A 14,505-nucleotide genomic window follows, 5' to 3' on the forward strand; every position below is an offset into this window, starting at 1 on the left:
TGTCCTTGCACCTCTCCTTTCCGCTGCACATCCCTTCATGAGTTTGTATAGCCCTACTGATTACCTCACCCCTTCCAGCCCAGTGTCCAAGACCTACCCTGGAGAGTCATACCTGTTGCAAACTCCAGGTTAATCTTCCTGAAAGGGGCACCTGCAATTTCTTGATAGCCTGTCAATTGGTGTGATCGGTGAGGTTGATTTATTGTCGTTATCTCCATGGATGTTTTGTTAGATTGGTGTCCCTGTATATTTTTTTTCTGGTGTTTCCCTTTTTCCCCTCAAGATGACTGCTGGAATAAGCGTTCTCACACTCTTAAATGACTTCATCAGTTACTTTGAATGACCAAGTTTGGTTTTCCTCACGATCTCCAGTGCTGATGAGGTTTATGTCCTTGCATGTTCTTGTTAATTACTTCCTCCTTTCTTTATTACCATCTTTTCTAATTGAAAAGGTTCTTGACCAGATGCCCTCAAAGAAGTAGGCATTCTTTTTCGCACATATCCTTATACTTGCAAACTGTGAATTTGCCTGAACTAGACACTATACAATTGTTACATAGAAGTAATCAGTCACAAATATGTAAAACATAGTTTCTGTTTTAATATCCTTGCAGATGAAATGAAACTATTGGAGATGAATTTACCTGCAGGACAAAACAGATTTCTGAAAAAAGAATCAACTTCCAAAGAAACTCAGAAGACACTGCCCAAATGTATTAAACGACAGTCCAAGCAAAATAGTTGTCTGGATCAAAGCATTAATGAGCTTTCACTGAGGAAGAAAGCTAAGCTGAGCACTAATGAGGCTGGGGTGCAGATTTCAGAAAGTAACCTGCAGCCAGATAGTTGTTTGACTGAGCCGAAACAATTTGAAGGGTCAACTCCAGAATCATTTTCCTTGACAGATCCTACAACATCAGTGTCAAACTTTCTGAAAGGGACCAAACCCATCCAGGCGTTGCTTGCCAAGAATACTGGGAACAAAGTGACCTTAACAAATCAGCTGTCACCTCTCACAGGCGTAAGCGTATCTACTTCTGAGAAGACAGTTTCACCACCTTTGGAACCATCACTGATAAAACCAGCATTGTCCTGCCAAACTAGTTCAAAGACTCCTTTACAAATGGTATACAAAATGCCAAATGTCCATTGTGTACCAGTAGATCTTCAGAACAGCTCTGTGAAAATTCAAATGCAACCTGTGATGGACCCTAAAACTGGAGAAAAAGTTATGCAACAAGTTCTTATTTTACCTAAGAATTTTCTTATTCAGCAGAAGGAGGGAAAAATTGTGTCCAAGGACATTCAGTCACTACATCAAAAATCATCTGACCTGCACTGTACAACTTCATCAGAAATATCGAATGTCAGTGTTTCTTTAACATCTGTTCTGGTGACAGGCCCTGCAAATGCTAGCACTTGGTCACCTAGTACAGTTTTTAACAAGGATATTACCCACTTGTCACAAACGACTGGTCCCCTAAACACTGCACAGCCACTGGCTGCTGTAACTTCAGCAAGTAACTTACTATCATCAACTGTTAAGGTGAGTCAGACTGAAACCAACAAAATCAAGGCCACAGCTTCAGCTGCCACATCCCCTGTATCTTTGACTTCACCTACTCTTTCAACAGCTAGCCAGTCTTTGATATCAGCAACAGCACTAAGTGGGTCTACAAACACTACTTCCACCTGTCATATTCTTGCACCCCAGCAGACAACTGACTCCTTTGAAACTAGGCAAGAGCTGAAGACTGTGTGTATAAGAGAATCACAATCTATTCTGGTCACAACACGAGGTGGAAACACAGGAATTGTTAAAGTGCGAACAAACCCAGACCAGATTTCACCTAGTTTATCTTCTAGTTCAATTTTCACTTATGCACCTCAACTTCAGGCTTTTCTTGTGCCAAAAACCACAGCATTATCATGTTCTTCTGTTCCATCTGTAGCAACAGCCACATCTGGTCTCTCACATACTGGACAATCATCTCTTTCTGGATTTGATCCCTCAACAGCTGCTTCTGTTAACATTCCAGCTTTCCCAACTGATTTTACCCGAGCAACAGAGAAGAATATCAAATTGACATTACACCAGCCTGCTGTTGGAGGCACTTTAGGCCAAGTAATAGGGAACTCTAGCTGTGTGTCCTCTCCTTCTTTGTCCTCCATTTCATTAGCCAGCAATTTGATGTCAAGAACTCCAAACAGTCCTCCTAGTGTGACTAGCATTGGACAGAATAACACTGTTGTAACTCCAGATTCTTCTGTGCTGCAACAAGATGATACTAAAACTGTTATACAGTCTGAGTCTTACTCAGCAACAACTGGAGATTTAATCAGTGGTATACCAGTCCAGAAACTTACAGTACTCACAAATCCACCCATCTTCTCGCCCTGTGGGGCATCAGGAGTCAGTATTATACCCTCTCCAGCATCTGCTGGTGTTAATGCTCCAAAGTTTATTTTCATTAACACACAAATTGCTAATGGTCCATCAACCACCAATCTAGTTGCTGAGTCACTGAAACATAACCTCCCTTCTTCCCTGAGCAAAACCTTTGTTAGTGCCACAGAGCAACCACAGTTGGTTCTGATCCCATCTACAGTAGGAGCACCAATAAGAATAAATTCATCACCAAGTATTGCTCAAGTAAAAGATGTGAAAATTGGACTAAATATAGGTCAAACCATTGTAAATACCAAAGGCAATGCACAACAGGCTCCACCAGTGAATATATTGCACTCTGCCATTTCTAAGGGAGAAGACAAAAAGAGCATGGACTTGGGGCTATCTTTGACAGGTAGTAGTACTTTGGTTCCTGTTCCAAGTTTTGTGAGTCGAAGTGCTGTGTCAGTTTCTGAATCTGTATGTGTTACAACAAAAGCTGAAAGTGCTCTTACAGTAACAACAGCAAATGCATGTGTAGAATCTGTTTCAGTAACATCAAGTGGGACTTCTGGGACACGGCCCACTGTCTTGGTTGGTGGAAATGATCCCTTGAGAATAAGGCCAGTTATGGGTAGTCAGCTGTGTACATCAAATATTGGAAATACTGTGGGTATATCAACTGTGAAAACAGGACATCTTGCTTCATCTGTGCTGATTTCAGCAACACAGCCACCAGTATCTCCTCAAAACTTAGCATCTGCTTTGCAATTTCCAGTCATTAGCTTGCCTGGATCTATAACCACGCCCCACAAAGTGTTATGCACAGTTCCTCAGTTAGCAGCAGTTCCAGCTCCTCCTCCAGTACCAAAAAGCCAGTTGCCTACACTGCTTCAGTTTCAGTCATCAGGAGTTTCAGCTGCTATGCCAAGTAATGCAGGTACTCACAAACCTCAGAGCGTGTTGCCCCCTCCATCACTAAATACAGGGAAAGTCATTAGTTTTCCCAACTTTTCTTCCCTGCAGTGCCAGCAGGTGCCTCCCAGTGCAGAGAAACAAAGTCATGCTTACACTTGTGCTTCCACGATTCATATGCCTGCAGCTTCACCAGCTGTAACAAGCAAAGCAGGAAGTCAGTTGTATGAACCTTGCATTCAACAGAAAATAGTCATTAACACCTGTATGCCTTTGGCACCTGGAACTCAAATAATGATTAATGGTACTCGTTTTGTTGTTCCACCACAAGGCCTTGTAGCTGGCAGCCATGTTCTTCTTCTCTCTTGTAATACAAAACAGACTCCTCCTTTAACTATTAACCATGGTCAAGAGGCTCAAGATGTACCAGTTGTTAATCCAATAACTTCAAAAATTATGCTAGCACCAAGTAATTCATTAAGTTGGCAGATACCAAAACATCATTTGAAAAGCTCCACAAAAATTGTGAACTCCTTTGGGTCTGCAGATGCATTACCCATTGTACATGCAACACCCCAGATACTTACTACTCCAGCTAACTCCTGTACTCCATTGTCTGCAGCAACACCATCTATGTCTTCCGTGATAAAATCTCCTGTCAATGTAGTAGCTGCATCTTCTGTGGTTTCTGCCATTCATTTGCCAAACTCTCATTTACCAAGCAATACTTCGGTGCTTCACTTAGACACTTCTATCAAAAAACTGTTGGTCAGTCCAGAGGGAGCAATTTTGAATGCTATAAATACTCCAGCATCAAAAGTTTCTTCCATGTCTTCAGCACTGCTTCCTGTTGTTGTATCCACAAGCAGAAATCCTACCACTGTCTTCCCTGCATCTCAGTCATCTTGCCTTGATAAACCTGACAAAGCTGCATCCTGAATTTATTGCAAATGAGCCACTTTGAAAATTTGGGGATTCTTCTGACTTTGAAAGTTGTAACTATTGAATAATTTCTTATGTTGTTTGAAACAGTTGATTTACTAAAAATTACTTGAGATTACAGTTCTTTCCTGTTTACCTGTGGGGATTAAGAAGAAAAGTTTTAGTTTGTTGGGAATTTTCAGAGTTCTTTAGTAAAAAGGTCAGAAATGAGTGACAAATTCATTAAACATCTTAGTTTGGAGAAACCTAGCCTTTTGCACATGTTCCATCATACAGTATGGACTGTTTGCCAGTGTTTATGACAGTATATGTCTCCTTTTTATTTGTCAAATTTATTTTTTATTTGTTCCTGTAAAAAATATTTATGCATTGTAAAAATGCAGTCTATGGTATAGAATTGTACATATTCATAAATTCCTAACAATCTGTACTAAACTATATGTACAAAGAACTCTGCTGTCTTATTTATGTTTTGTTTACATATGTATAGTTTTTTAAGTATTTTAGTAACTTTGGACCAGTGTACTGTTTAGCAACAATGCAGAAGAATCTGCATATAATAAATCAAGTTGCTGTACTGCTTTGTGTTGGCAATAGTTTAAAAATGTGTGTATCTATTGCAGCATGGCAGAATACATACGTATATCATCCTGCTTAAAGCAGGTACATCTCAACCTTTGGAATATAGTAGAATGAAGTTATTTAATCTCTTCTACTCTTCTTTGTTATTTACATCTCACATGATTCAATAGGAGCTGGAAGGAAGGCCATCTTGATCCTCCCAATACAGGGCAGGATGTAACCCATACTTCATTCATTCTTAACAAATGTTTGGTTATATTGCATAAAATCTCCAGTGATGTGGTAAGGCTAGAAATCATTTCCCAGACACCAGTCTAAGTCACACTGGTTGCTGGTTAGGACTACCATGTTTTGTCATAAAGCTCATAGATACGTTCATTATTCTCTTTTTTACAGCCCTGTATGTATTTCCAGGGGTCTAGTAACTGTAAACACTCTGTAATCTTCCATGTAGCCATAACAAGCTGTCCATTTTTTTTCACCAGTCATGCTTTCTAGATTTGTAATTTTTTTGTTTAGTTTTTAATTGTTCTGTCTGGAAGGATAGTACTAAAACATCACACAGTATTAAAAGAGGCCTTATTAGTGCTTTGAGTGGGAATAATTCACATATTACATAAGTCTTCCCATTTTTGCACTGTATTTGTTGGCTTAGGTTCAGCTTTTGATCTGATGAAACCCTTGGGTTATTTTCTGCAGGTCACCTGAGTTCACAGCTGCCTGCTGCAGTGTTCATGGAAATATAAATGTTTTTTGGTTTCCTTTGGGACTTAGTCTATACTGACTTAGCTGCCTGTATAGGAGCTCTTATTTTATGATGATTTTTATGATGATGATTTTAGAAGTGCTGTATTAAAATCTGAAGGCATAGTCTCCGTTAGTTGCTTGAGAGATCCAGTCTCAGGCTGAACATCTTTGTATGTGTAGGATTTTTTTGTTTTTTTTTTCTTTTTTTACACATTAGAAGGGAAGATTGTAGAACTCCTCATGCATGTTAGTTGCCTTTTTAATAGCTATGGCTTTAAAGGGGGATAAAAGCATACATACCGTTACATAGCAGCATTCTTAGACTGATTTTTATCAAGATGAAGCTTCAGCTTTGCTTTTCATCCTGTTGAGTTTTCTCCTTCCTTCCCCATTTGCTATACAGTTTGGATCTTGAGTTGTAGAATTAGACCACAGCTTACTCCCTCTGTTTTGGCTTCCCTTCATTTTTCTCTGAAAAGTAAGCTGGTAACTAGTTAAGTGGAGTTATGTGGAAGTGGGGGAATAAAGGCATGTGCGTTCCGTAGTAGCTTTCCTGTCTGCACTAACTAGAAGCTTTGAATTGGGAAGTTGCCTTTCAGTAATCTCCATCTTATCTCAGGGTTAGGAAAGATGGAAGCTGTCAGTTTCAGGGAGACAAAAGGTTGGTTTTTATTTCAGAAAAAGCTGCCTATTTCTCATTAAAGGTAATCAGTTTTGAAGATGCATGGCAGTAAGTACTTCCTGTCTGCTGGAGTTTACAGTATTAAGGCTTTTTAAGTTTGACTGCGTTTTGCAGTTGAATCTTGCAGGTGAGTTTTCCAGAAGAGGAAGATGGCAAAGAATGGCAGTTCCTTCATGGACATTTTACGTACTCTAAAACCATATATACCAGCAACACATTTTATTTCTATTTCACTGGTTGAACTTTGGAACTGCCTTTCTTGGATTTTTCTCTTCTCTTGCAATGGCTGATTTTCCTTTTAATTTTTATTTCTCTTTGTTGTCAAGTGAATGTCTGTATTGTCTGGAAGGCCTAAGACTAGGTTCTACTGTTGCAGGCAGCCTGGAGAAGAAAATCTTTGCATGACATTTTTCTGTGTGCTAATGCAGTAGAAAGTTTTATGCTATAATTAACTCTAATAAAGACAAAAGTTAGAAAAAAATCTTAATTGAGGAACTTGGAACTCAAGGTACTTGCCTGAATGATTTCTTAAGAAATTTCTGAATTAGTATGATAATGTTTTGTAATTGGTTTATAAATATTTTATAATTTGGGATTCATAAACTTTGCAACATGCAGAGTTTGATTAGAATTTTCATGGGCTTTTATTCTCTACTGGACGCATGTTCAGATCCCAGATACTACTGGAGAAAGGCTTGAGACTGTTAGGTAATGAGTTTGCATGATTCATTATTTTGTAAAAACAAATTTTAGTCATTTTTTTGAATAAAATTCCTCTTTCCATCATTCTTCTCTGATAAAATAAATGTTGGTCAGAGTAAGAATTTCTTTCAAGTGAAAGCAAATAGCCGTTGACAGTTTGCTATGTATCTTTTTTCCTCTGGACCAAATATATAGTGCTACCTATAGCACAAAAAGAGCTGTAAAACAGTAGATTATAGTCCCAGAATGAAAAAGGTGTATTTGATGAAAATGAAAAAAAATCCTTGATATTTACCTAAATTAACATATTCTGCACAATAGCATCACTTTGAGTAGAAAATGACATCCATTTTGCCTCACTGTTCAAACCCATGCGTGTGCTGCCATTTTCTTCTAGGGATTCTGCCTCTACACTATACTAGACACAATTAGGCTTCGCATTAGGCTCCTTATGTGAAGTCATAGGATTCATAGAAGTACCTGTTCAAACCAAGTCTGTTATCATCAAGTCATTCAAACCCACTCTGATTTCACTGACATAAAAAAAGAGTACAATGGGGAAAATTAATCAGAAATTCTTCTGATAAGCAAGAGAAGAGAAACTTACTCATGTAGGTAGGTCAGAAAATTACTAAAAGCTGGCATTTGAAGGGACTCCATAGTCTCATTACAGTTTGTTTCATAGCTGGTTTTGCTTTTTTGTAGTAGTGCAGAACTTGAGTAGCCCAAATTGATTTTAAGGTAAACTAATAATTTTTATTAAATATGAATGTTTGTTATGATGAGGCTGTTTCCTTTAAAAAGAACATCAGAAGGTGCTCACAGAAACTTAAATTCATGTGTCCTGTTCTCTAAAATGCACCTAAAGTGTGTTTACTGACTCAGGATTAGTAACACCATTATCAGACTAATGGTCCGTCTATCTATCCGTTATGTCTCTTGAAGCAGCCAACCGTAGCAGTCTGGAGCATAATAACAGGCCTGAATATTGTAGGATCTACTAATGTGTGAGCCAGTCTCCCTCAGACAGTTGTGATTTTTTTTCGACTTAATAGCCCTCAGTGTATATTTTTTTGTTAAATTGACCAATACTTTCTAGAATTCATCTTGAACACAGATGAACTGTTACCGTCCACAGCCTCCTGTGACAAAGAGCTTTTCGCAGTGTGTAAATAAATGTTTGTTTCTGAACCTGGCACCTGCTAGTTTCATTTGGTGCAAATAATATTTGTATTGTAAGATACATTAAGCTTTTGATCTTTATTCATTTTTCCATGTGGCCTATGTAGACCTTTGCCATGTTGGTTGTCTTTTCTGGAGTAAAGAGACATCATTAATTATTTCTTATATGGAAATAATCAGTTATTTTTATTGCTGTTTGTACCTTTTTCAGTTTTACTATATCCATGAGATGTGGGATCAGAATAATGCGTGTTCTAAAAGCACTACGAATCTATTTGGCAGTGTTGTGATGATTTTTCTCTCAAGAATTATTTCAATTCTTGACTGTGATTTAGCCTTGTCCTAACTTTTTCATAGAAATAACAGTTGTAAACCAAATACAATTTGATCTGTAAATTCAATCCATCGTATAAGACTATACCAGAATAGGATGGCTCTTCAGACCTGATCTTTAAGGCAGATTATTGAAACCAGTGCAAGTCTGGCACTCTCCTCCCTCCGTACATTTTCTACTTTTGTTTGCTTTACCTCTCTGAGAAATGTAGAAAGACAAACTGCTATAATGATTTCGAACATGATTATATTTCTCATTATTTTTGTGCATAGAATGCAAGCTTAAGTCTGTATGTTAGGTCCATGATCATCTTAAACAAGTTTGCACACAAATAAAAAATGGTGAGTTGTTGAGGAGGCCACTTTTGCAAACATAATACAGATTATCTTCTATTTTAAATATTTTCCTTGAAACTATAGTTTGTTGTAAAACAAACTTTAAGATCTTGATAAACACGTCTTCTTTTTTCTTGGCTATGTATAACTCATGGGCACTTAGTACCAGCACATACGTTGAGATCTTATCCACATAATATACTGGTATTTGTAGAATTATTCCTCACTCCCTTGTTTTTAATCACATGAAGCAGTAAAATAGAATATCGGAGAGGGGTTAGTCACTGGGTATTATTATGTATCACAGGGTGTCCTGGTTATAATAAGGAAATAGTGGAATTATGGTGGAATCAATTAACAGTGCATAAAAGGTAGGTATTTTTAGCATTACATTCAGTTTTAACTAAGGAGAAGGAATTGTTTACATCTATTTATAAAAAACTTAATCAATTCAAATCAGCAACATGGCAATACTAAACTTACAATAGTTTGCTTGAGGCAAACTGGCCAGTATACTGCAGTTCAACTACACGTTATGCTTTCAAAACACTGTTCTTGCTTATGGAGTGCTTTTCTGCAAGGTGATCTTGGAAGGACCTTTAATAGGCAAACTCTTTCAGGCAGGGGAGACCAGTATGAAACCGTTTCCCTCTTTCCGTGGCCCAAGAAATTGATGCAAAACTATAACCTTTTTTTTAAAAATAGCCCATATTTAAAGTGAGTTTCTTACTTCGGTGCGTGGAATGCAAGTGATACAGCTGGTACAGCAGCCCAGTCTTTGTATAAGCCACACCTTTGACTTTATCTCACTGTGGTGGCCAGTAGAAAATGCTTAGCAAAAAGAACATGAAGTAGATCAAGTGTGAATGTATACATACCGGTATGTATACATAGCCTCCAACAGTAATCCCAGGAGAATTGTGTGAACTCAGCCTGGACTTGTGTAAGAAGAACAGATTCTGCACCAGGGATTTTGGTATTGGAAAACGGTGAGCAGTAATTCAGAGAACAGAAAAAAAAAAAGGACATAAAAACATAAAATTGCTTCTCCAGTTTAAGTGGTGGTAGGAGAGGTGCATGAACCCTGCTAGAAAGCATAAGTTTTGAGCGAGGAATTGACTGTGAAATACTGTTTTTGTCCTTGCTGTTGGTGAGGCCAAAAAATGAGGTGTAGAGGATGCGGACTGCATATCCTGGGGATTACAAATGTAAGACTCTGTCTGTGTCAACACCAGAAATGTTCAGGAAGAGATTTCTGGAGATACAAAAAATGAGTAATTTATTCCAAGGTAGGCACATGATACCTTTTAATTCCTTACAAGGACTGGCCCATGTGACTCCAGCAAGAGTGGAATTTACTGCTATCACCTGGCAAAAGTTTTCTGGGGGAACTAGAGAAGACAGTAACGGTGGCTTGTAGCTTTGGTGTCAGTAGTGTTGACACATTGAATTCTACATTCTCCCCCTTTTTTTCCTGGTAGAATAGGGCTCAGTAGGCTCTGGTTCTCTTTGGATGGGTAAATTTGAGAGACCGTTTAGGGAGGATGAGGATGAGATGGACAAGGGTCTGTCATTCATATTCCCATGAGCACAAGGCATTTAGGAACATTGCTACCCTCAAAAGTGTGGTCTTTCATATTTGCCCAAGGGTAGAACCTATGTGGTCAAAATGTCTTGAAGAGCTAGAATTTTGCAGCAAAGGAAGTAATAGTTGTTTCTGTTCATTAGAAACCAGCCAACACTTGAGCCAAGGACTTTCTGGGGAAAGGAAGTAAACTGTAAATTGGAGGATTGTGTAAGGATGCAGAATACAAAGGGTCAATTCCAAAAGGTGCACAAGGGCTGGTTTTTAGCTGTCAGCATGGATGTGTTGTGTAAATAGTAGCTGTAGAAACCTTTTTAAAGTCACCCCTGCTGCTACTTTACCTTTATTAGTGTACATAAAGTTCAGTGCTGATATGCAGCCAAAGGACAACACTGGAAACTTTCAAGCGCTTTTCAGATTTAATGGTCAACAAAATCTGTTCAATGAAATGGTGTGAACATACAACAGCCTTTCAGTTTTGTTGCACAATAATGTGCAGTCAGCAGAAAAGTACACAAGTAAATGCTACTTCTCCAAAGCACAAAGGATTTCATTAACCTTTCTTTACGTAAGAAGTGAAAATAAACTTGCTTTTAAAGGCAAGAAAAGGTATTCTTAAGTCACATAAGTACATGCACATACACCAGCAAAATAGTGGATATTTTACCAATATTAGACATAAATATGAATCAAAATAGAATGTTTTGTTTAACTGAAAAATTACAAGCAATATGGTTAATACTAGTACAGTTTTTGAGTCCAAGATAGTCTGTCTACATTCCCAACTGCAGCAGGTGTTTAATCAACAGAGATTGTTGAGATCAATGTCACCCGATTGTCTTGTCAACCAGCAGCATATGCCAGTCCTGTTACACTGGTCTAGTGAGACTCCAATAAACCAGTGCTTCCTGCAGAAAGTCCTTGGTACTTTCTTTTACCATAGCTCTCTGATGTGTGCAGTATATACGCTATGGCTCTTGTCCCCTTGAATGTTTTGCTACATGTCCTGGGTTCAGCAGTAGCAGTCATTTTTTCTCCTTAGTAGCTGGTGCAGCGCTGTGGTTTCGACTTTCGGCCTGGGAACAGAGCTGATAACACCGATGTTTTTAGTTACTGCTCAAATATTTAGTCTGACCAAGGACTTTGTGAGTCTTGTGCTCTGCCAGGGAGGAGGGGAAGCTGTGAGGAAGGAGAGACAGGACACCTGACCCAAGCTAGCCAAAGAGGTATTCCATACCACAGCACGTCATGCCTGGGATGTAACTGAGAGTTACCCCAAACGGCTGGTTCACTGGTCTGTTGGGCTGGGTATTATCGGTCAGCTGGTGGTATCGTATTCTCTTCCCTTGTTATTTCCCTTGTCATTATTATCATTGGTGGCAGCAGCAGTGGTTTGTGTTATGCCTTAGTTACTGGACTGTTCTTGTCTCAACCCATGGGAGTTACATTCTTTCGATTCTCCTCCCCATCCCTTCGGGAGCGGGGGGAAGGAAGAAGGAGGGGAGTGAGCGAGCGAGGCTGCGTGGCTGACTGAGTTTAAACCACACTACATGGTTCAGAATGCCAGGAATATTGCCCTTGTCAGCACCGGCTGCATTTTGTCGCTGTGCTGTGGCTGGGATGGCTGACCAGTATTCTGGAGTCTTAAGACTATATTGAGGCTTACAGCCTCATCAGGATGTAGATGATCCAGCAGGATCATACAAGGAATCCAAACACAGACAATGCAACTGCTGCTGCCATTGTAATTTACCAATTTGACCAAAACACACTGTGTCCATGAAAGGCCTTGTTTCCAAGTTGTTCATTGTATCTACATGATGGTTGCATGCATAGCTGTAGATATTGGTAAGCTCCTCTTGATCAGAAAAACTTTGATGCTTACTTCTCTCATGGAAGCCATTTAATGCAAACTAGTACCAAGCAGAGCTTCATTCTCCAGGTACAACCAGACACCTCACTTTGTCAGCATCCCAGGGGAGAACCTAAACTGCCCATGGGTTCTTTATTTGCTCATTTGGTGGAAGAAAATAAAGCACAAATACCATGTTTGTTGAGAATTATAGTTGTAATACAAGACATCTTATAGCAGCCTGATTGGAAAGTGGGTAAAAAAGGAGGAACAGGAGATCTTTGACTTTTGCACCCTTTCTGTACAAAAATGACCATGCCAGAGAAAGCATAAATCAAAATTTTGGTGAACATTTGTTACTCTGGGGGCATATGACTGTCTAATATGACAGCTTTTCATGGAAATTTGAGAACTCTGCAGTATGTTCTGCATGTGTGGTAGCTGCAAAGTTTCTCTTCCTTCTTAAGGGGACAGCCCTCCTAGAAAATTTTAGCTTGTCTTTAGTGAATTGCAGTGTGACTGAATGTAATTCCGAAAGTAATTGTAATGTAGCCCGTTCTTGCAGCATGCAACTTTGGCAACTACAGGTCTCTGGCTTTCAGATTCTGATCTGTCCTCTGTTGGTGTTTTTTAATGGATCAGCAGGCAGCCTCTCCAGTGTATCCTCATTCAGTATAGAGTCAGATTGAAAAATGGAATGTGTGGGAGTGTTTAGCGTAACTGATGAAGCTTCCACCTATATAATACAGACTTCTATGAAGCTCTATTTCTTGCTCTTATTTCTATGCACTAATTAAAATCTGAGACTACTGTCTGTGTCTATAAATTATAGAACACTGCTTTCACAGGGAGGAAAACTGGGAAGGCTGAAAACTAAAGATGGTTTCCAAGAGAGCTTACCTATCCTTTAAGTGTCTATAAATTAATGTCGGAGTTCAACAGTTCCAGCTCTGGCTGCTGAACAATTACAACAATTTGGCCTTATGTAGTTCTGGAAATGTTTCTACTTGATCAGTGTTAACTTTCTCATGAGCTTCTGAAATGGCTGGTAACATGCTTAATGCTGATATGACTGAAAAATGTGTGGGATCAAGTAAAACTGTTTGAACTCTAAGTACTTCACATCTTTATAGTAGTTCATCTTTATAGAAATTATTTCTTTTCTCAGCCATGAATGCGTATGTCAGCTCGATTCAACTGTGGCACCACACAGTCTTCTGAAAGGATGTTGCCTTATGATAGAGCTGCGGAGTACACAGTTGCTAAAGATCATTAGCCTCAAACTTTAGCTTACCAGATCTGCAAAAAATAGTCAGCCATTGTGTTCTACATCTCTGGAGCTGACTAGTTATAATCTGGCATTTTGTGTATTTTCCTGTGTATTTTTCTTCTTATCACTAAAGAAGTCCACAGAATTTTTTCCTTGAAGGTGTATGTTGGAAATTACTCATATTTCTAAATACAGATTTCTAAATACAAATAGCTACTAAATTTATAAAACCAGACATATTTATTACCCTCTAACAAGTACCTAATTTTATGAATTTGTATAAGCTTTTATTAAAAAAGAAACATTTCCAAAAACCTATGTCTTATTATTTATCACCATAATATTTATCATGATGAGTTTGTGTAAGGCAAGTAAGTCTCCCTTGTATTTAATTTTTTGTTTGTTTTAAAGTGCTTGTGTCTGCCTATTTGATAACAAAGAACTGGATTTTTTACTGGTAACAGTTAAATGGTTCACGAAAATAGTTTTCTTCTGTAACTACTTCTCATTTTAACAAATGTTCAGTTTTAGCTGCCTCCTGCTTTGAGACATCAGGTCTTGGGTATAAATATGTTGATCAGTATATAATCTGGCAAGTAAACAATAACAAAACAGGCTAAGTAAACAGTAACTTCCAAATGTGTGTAGCCTAATTTGTTTGTATCACAATTCTTTGTTTACTATTACTGCTAGTGTTCTATCAGCCTGAAAGAATTGATATCTTGGAGCCTGCTGTCTCCTGTATTCTTCAAGGAACATGGGCTTCACACATTTTCTTGTATTTGTTTCTTCACATTAGAAACAGATGACACATAAAGCTCTGCATCTGACAAGTTCTTTTACTTTCTTACAAGACTGCCAGAAGGAAGCTAAATGTCATCATCACTATACCCAGTGACCTGTATAAAATAACATGGACTCTAAATAGAAATTCCTGGATTGTCTGGATCATGTTTGGTGAGGAATTATTTCATTGCAAGTACATAAA

At 38.5% G+C, this 14,505-nt stretch overlaps 1 protein-coding gene across 3 annotated transcripts in view; it reads left to right on the forward strand.

Moving 5' to 3' along the window:
• KIAA2026 (KIAA2026 ortholog) overlaps positions 1-4,823 on the forward strand; it is a 50,477-nt gene extending 45,654 nt beyond the window's left edge. For all 3 annotated transcript variants that reach the window (XM_057401186.1, XM_057401184.1, XM_057401185.1), the window contains one exon: positions 615-4,823. In XM_057401186.1, the coding sequence (XP_057257169.1) occupies positions 615-4,243 (3,629 nt within the window). In that variant the 3' untranslated portion in view covers positions 4,244-4,823. The remainder of the gene's footprint in view (positions 1-614) is intronic.
• Positions 4,824-14,505: the final 9,682 nt, after the last annotated feature.

Source organism: Pezoporus wallicus, unplaced genomic scaffold, assembly GCF_028554395.1.
Source record: "Pezoporus wallicus isolate ANWC-B61680 ecotype Strahan unplaced genomic scaffold, APGP_CSIRO_Pwel_v1 contig_8208, whole genome shotgun sequence".
NCBI classification, from domain to species: Eukaryota; Metazoa; Chordata; class Aves; order Psittaciformes; family Psittacidae; genus Pezoporus; species Pezoporus wallicus.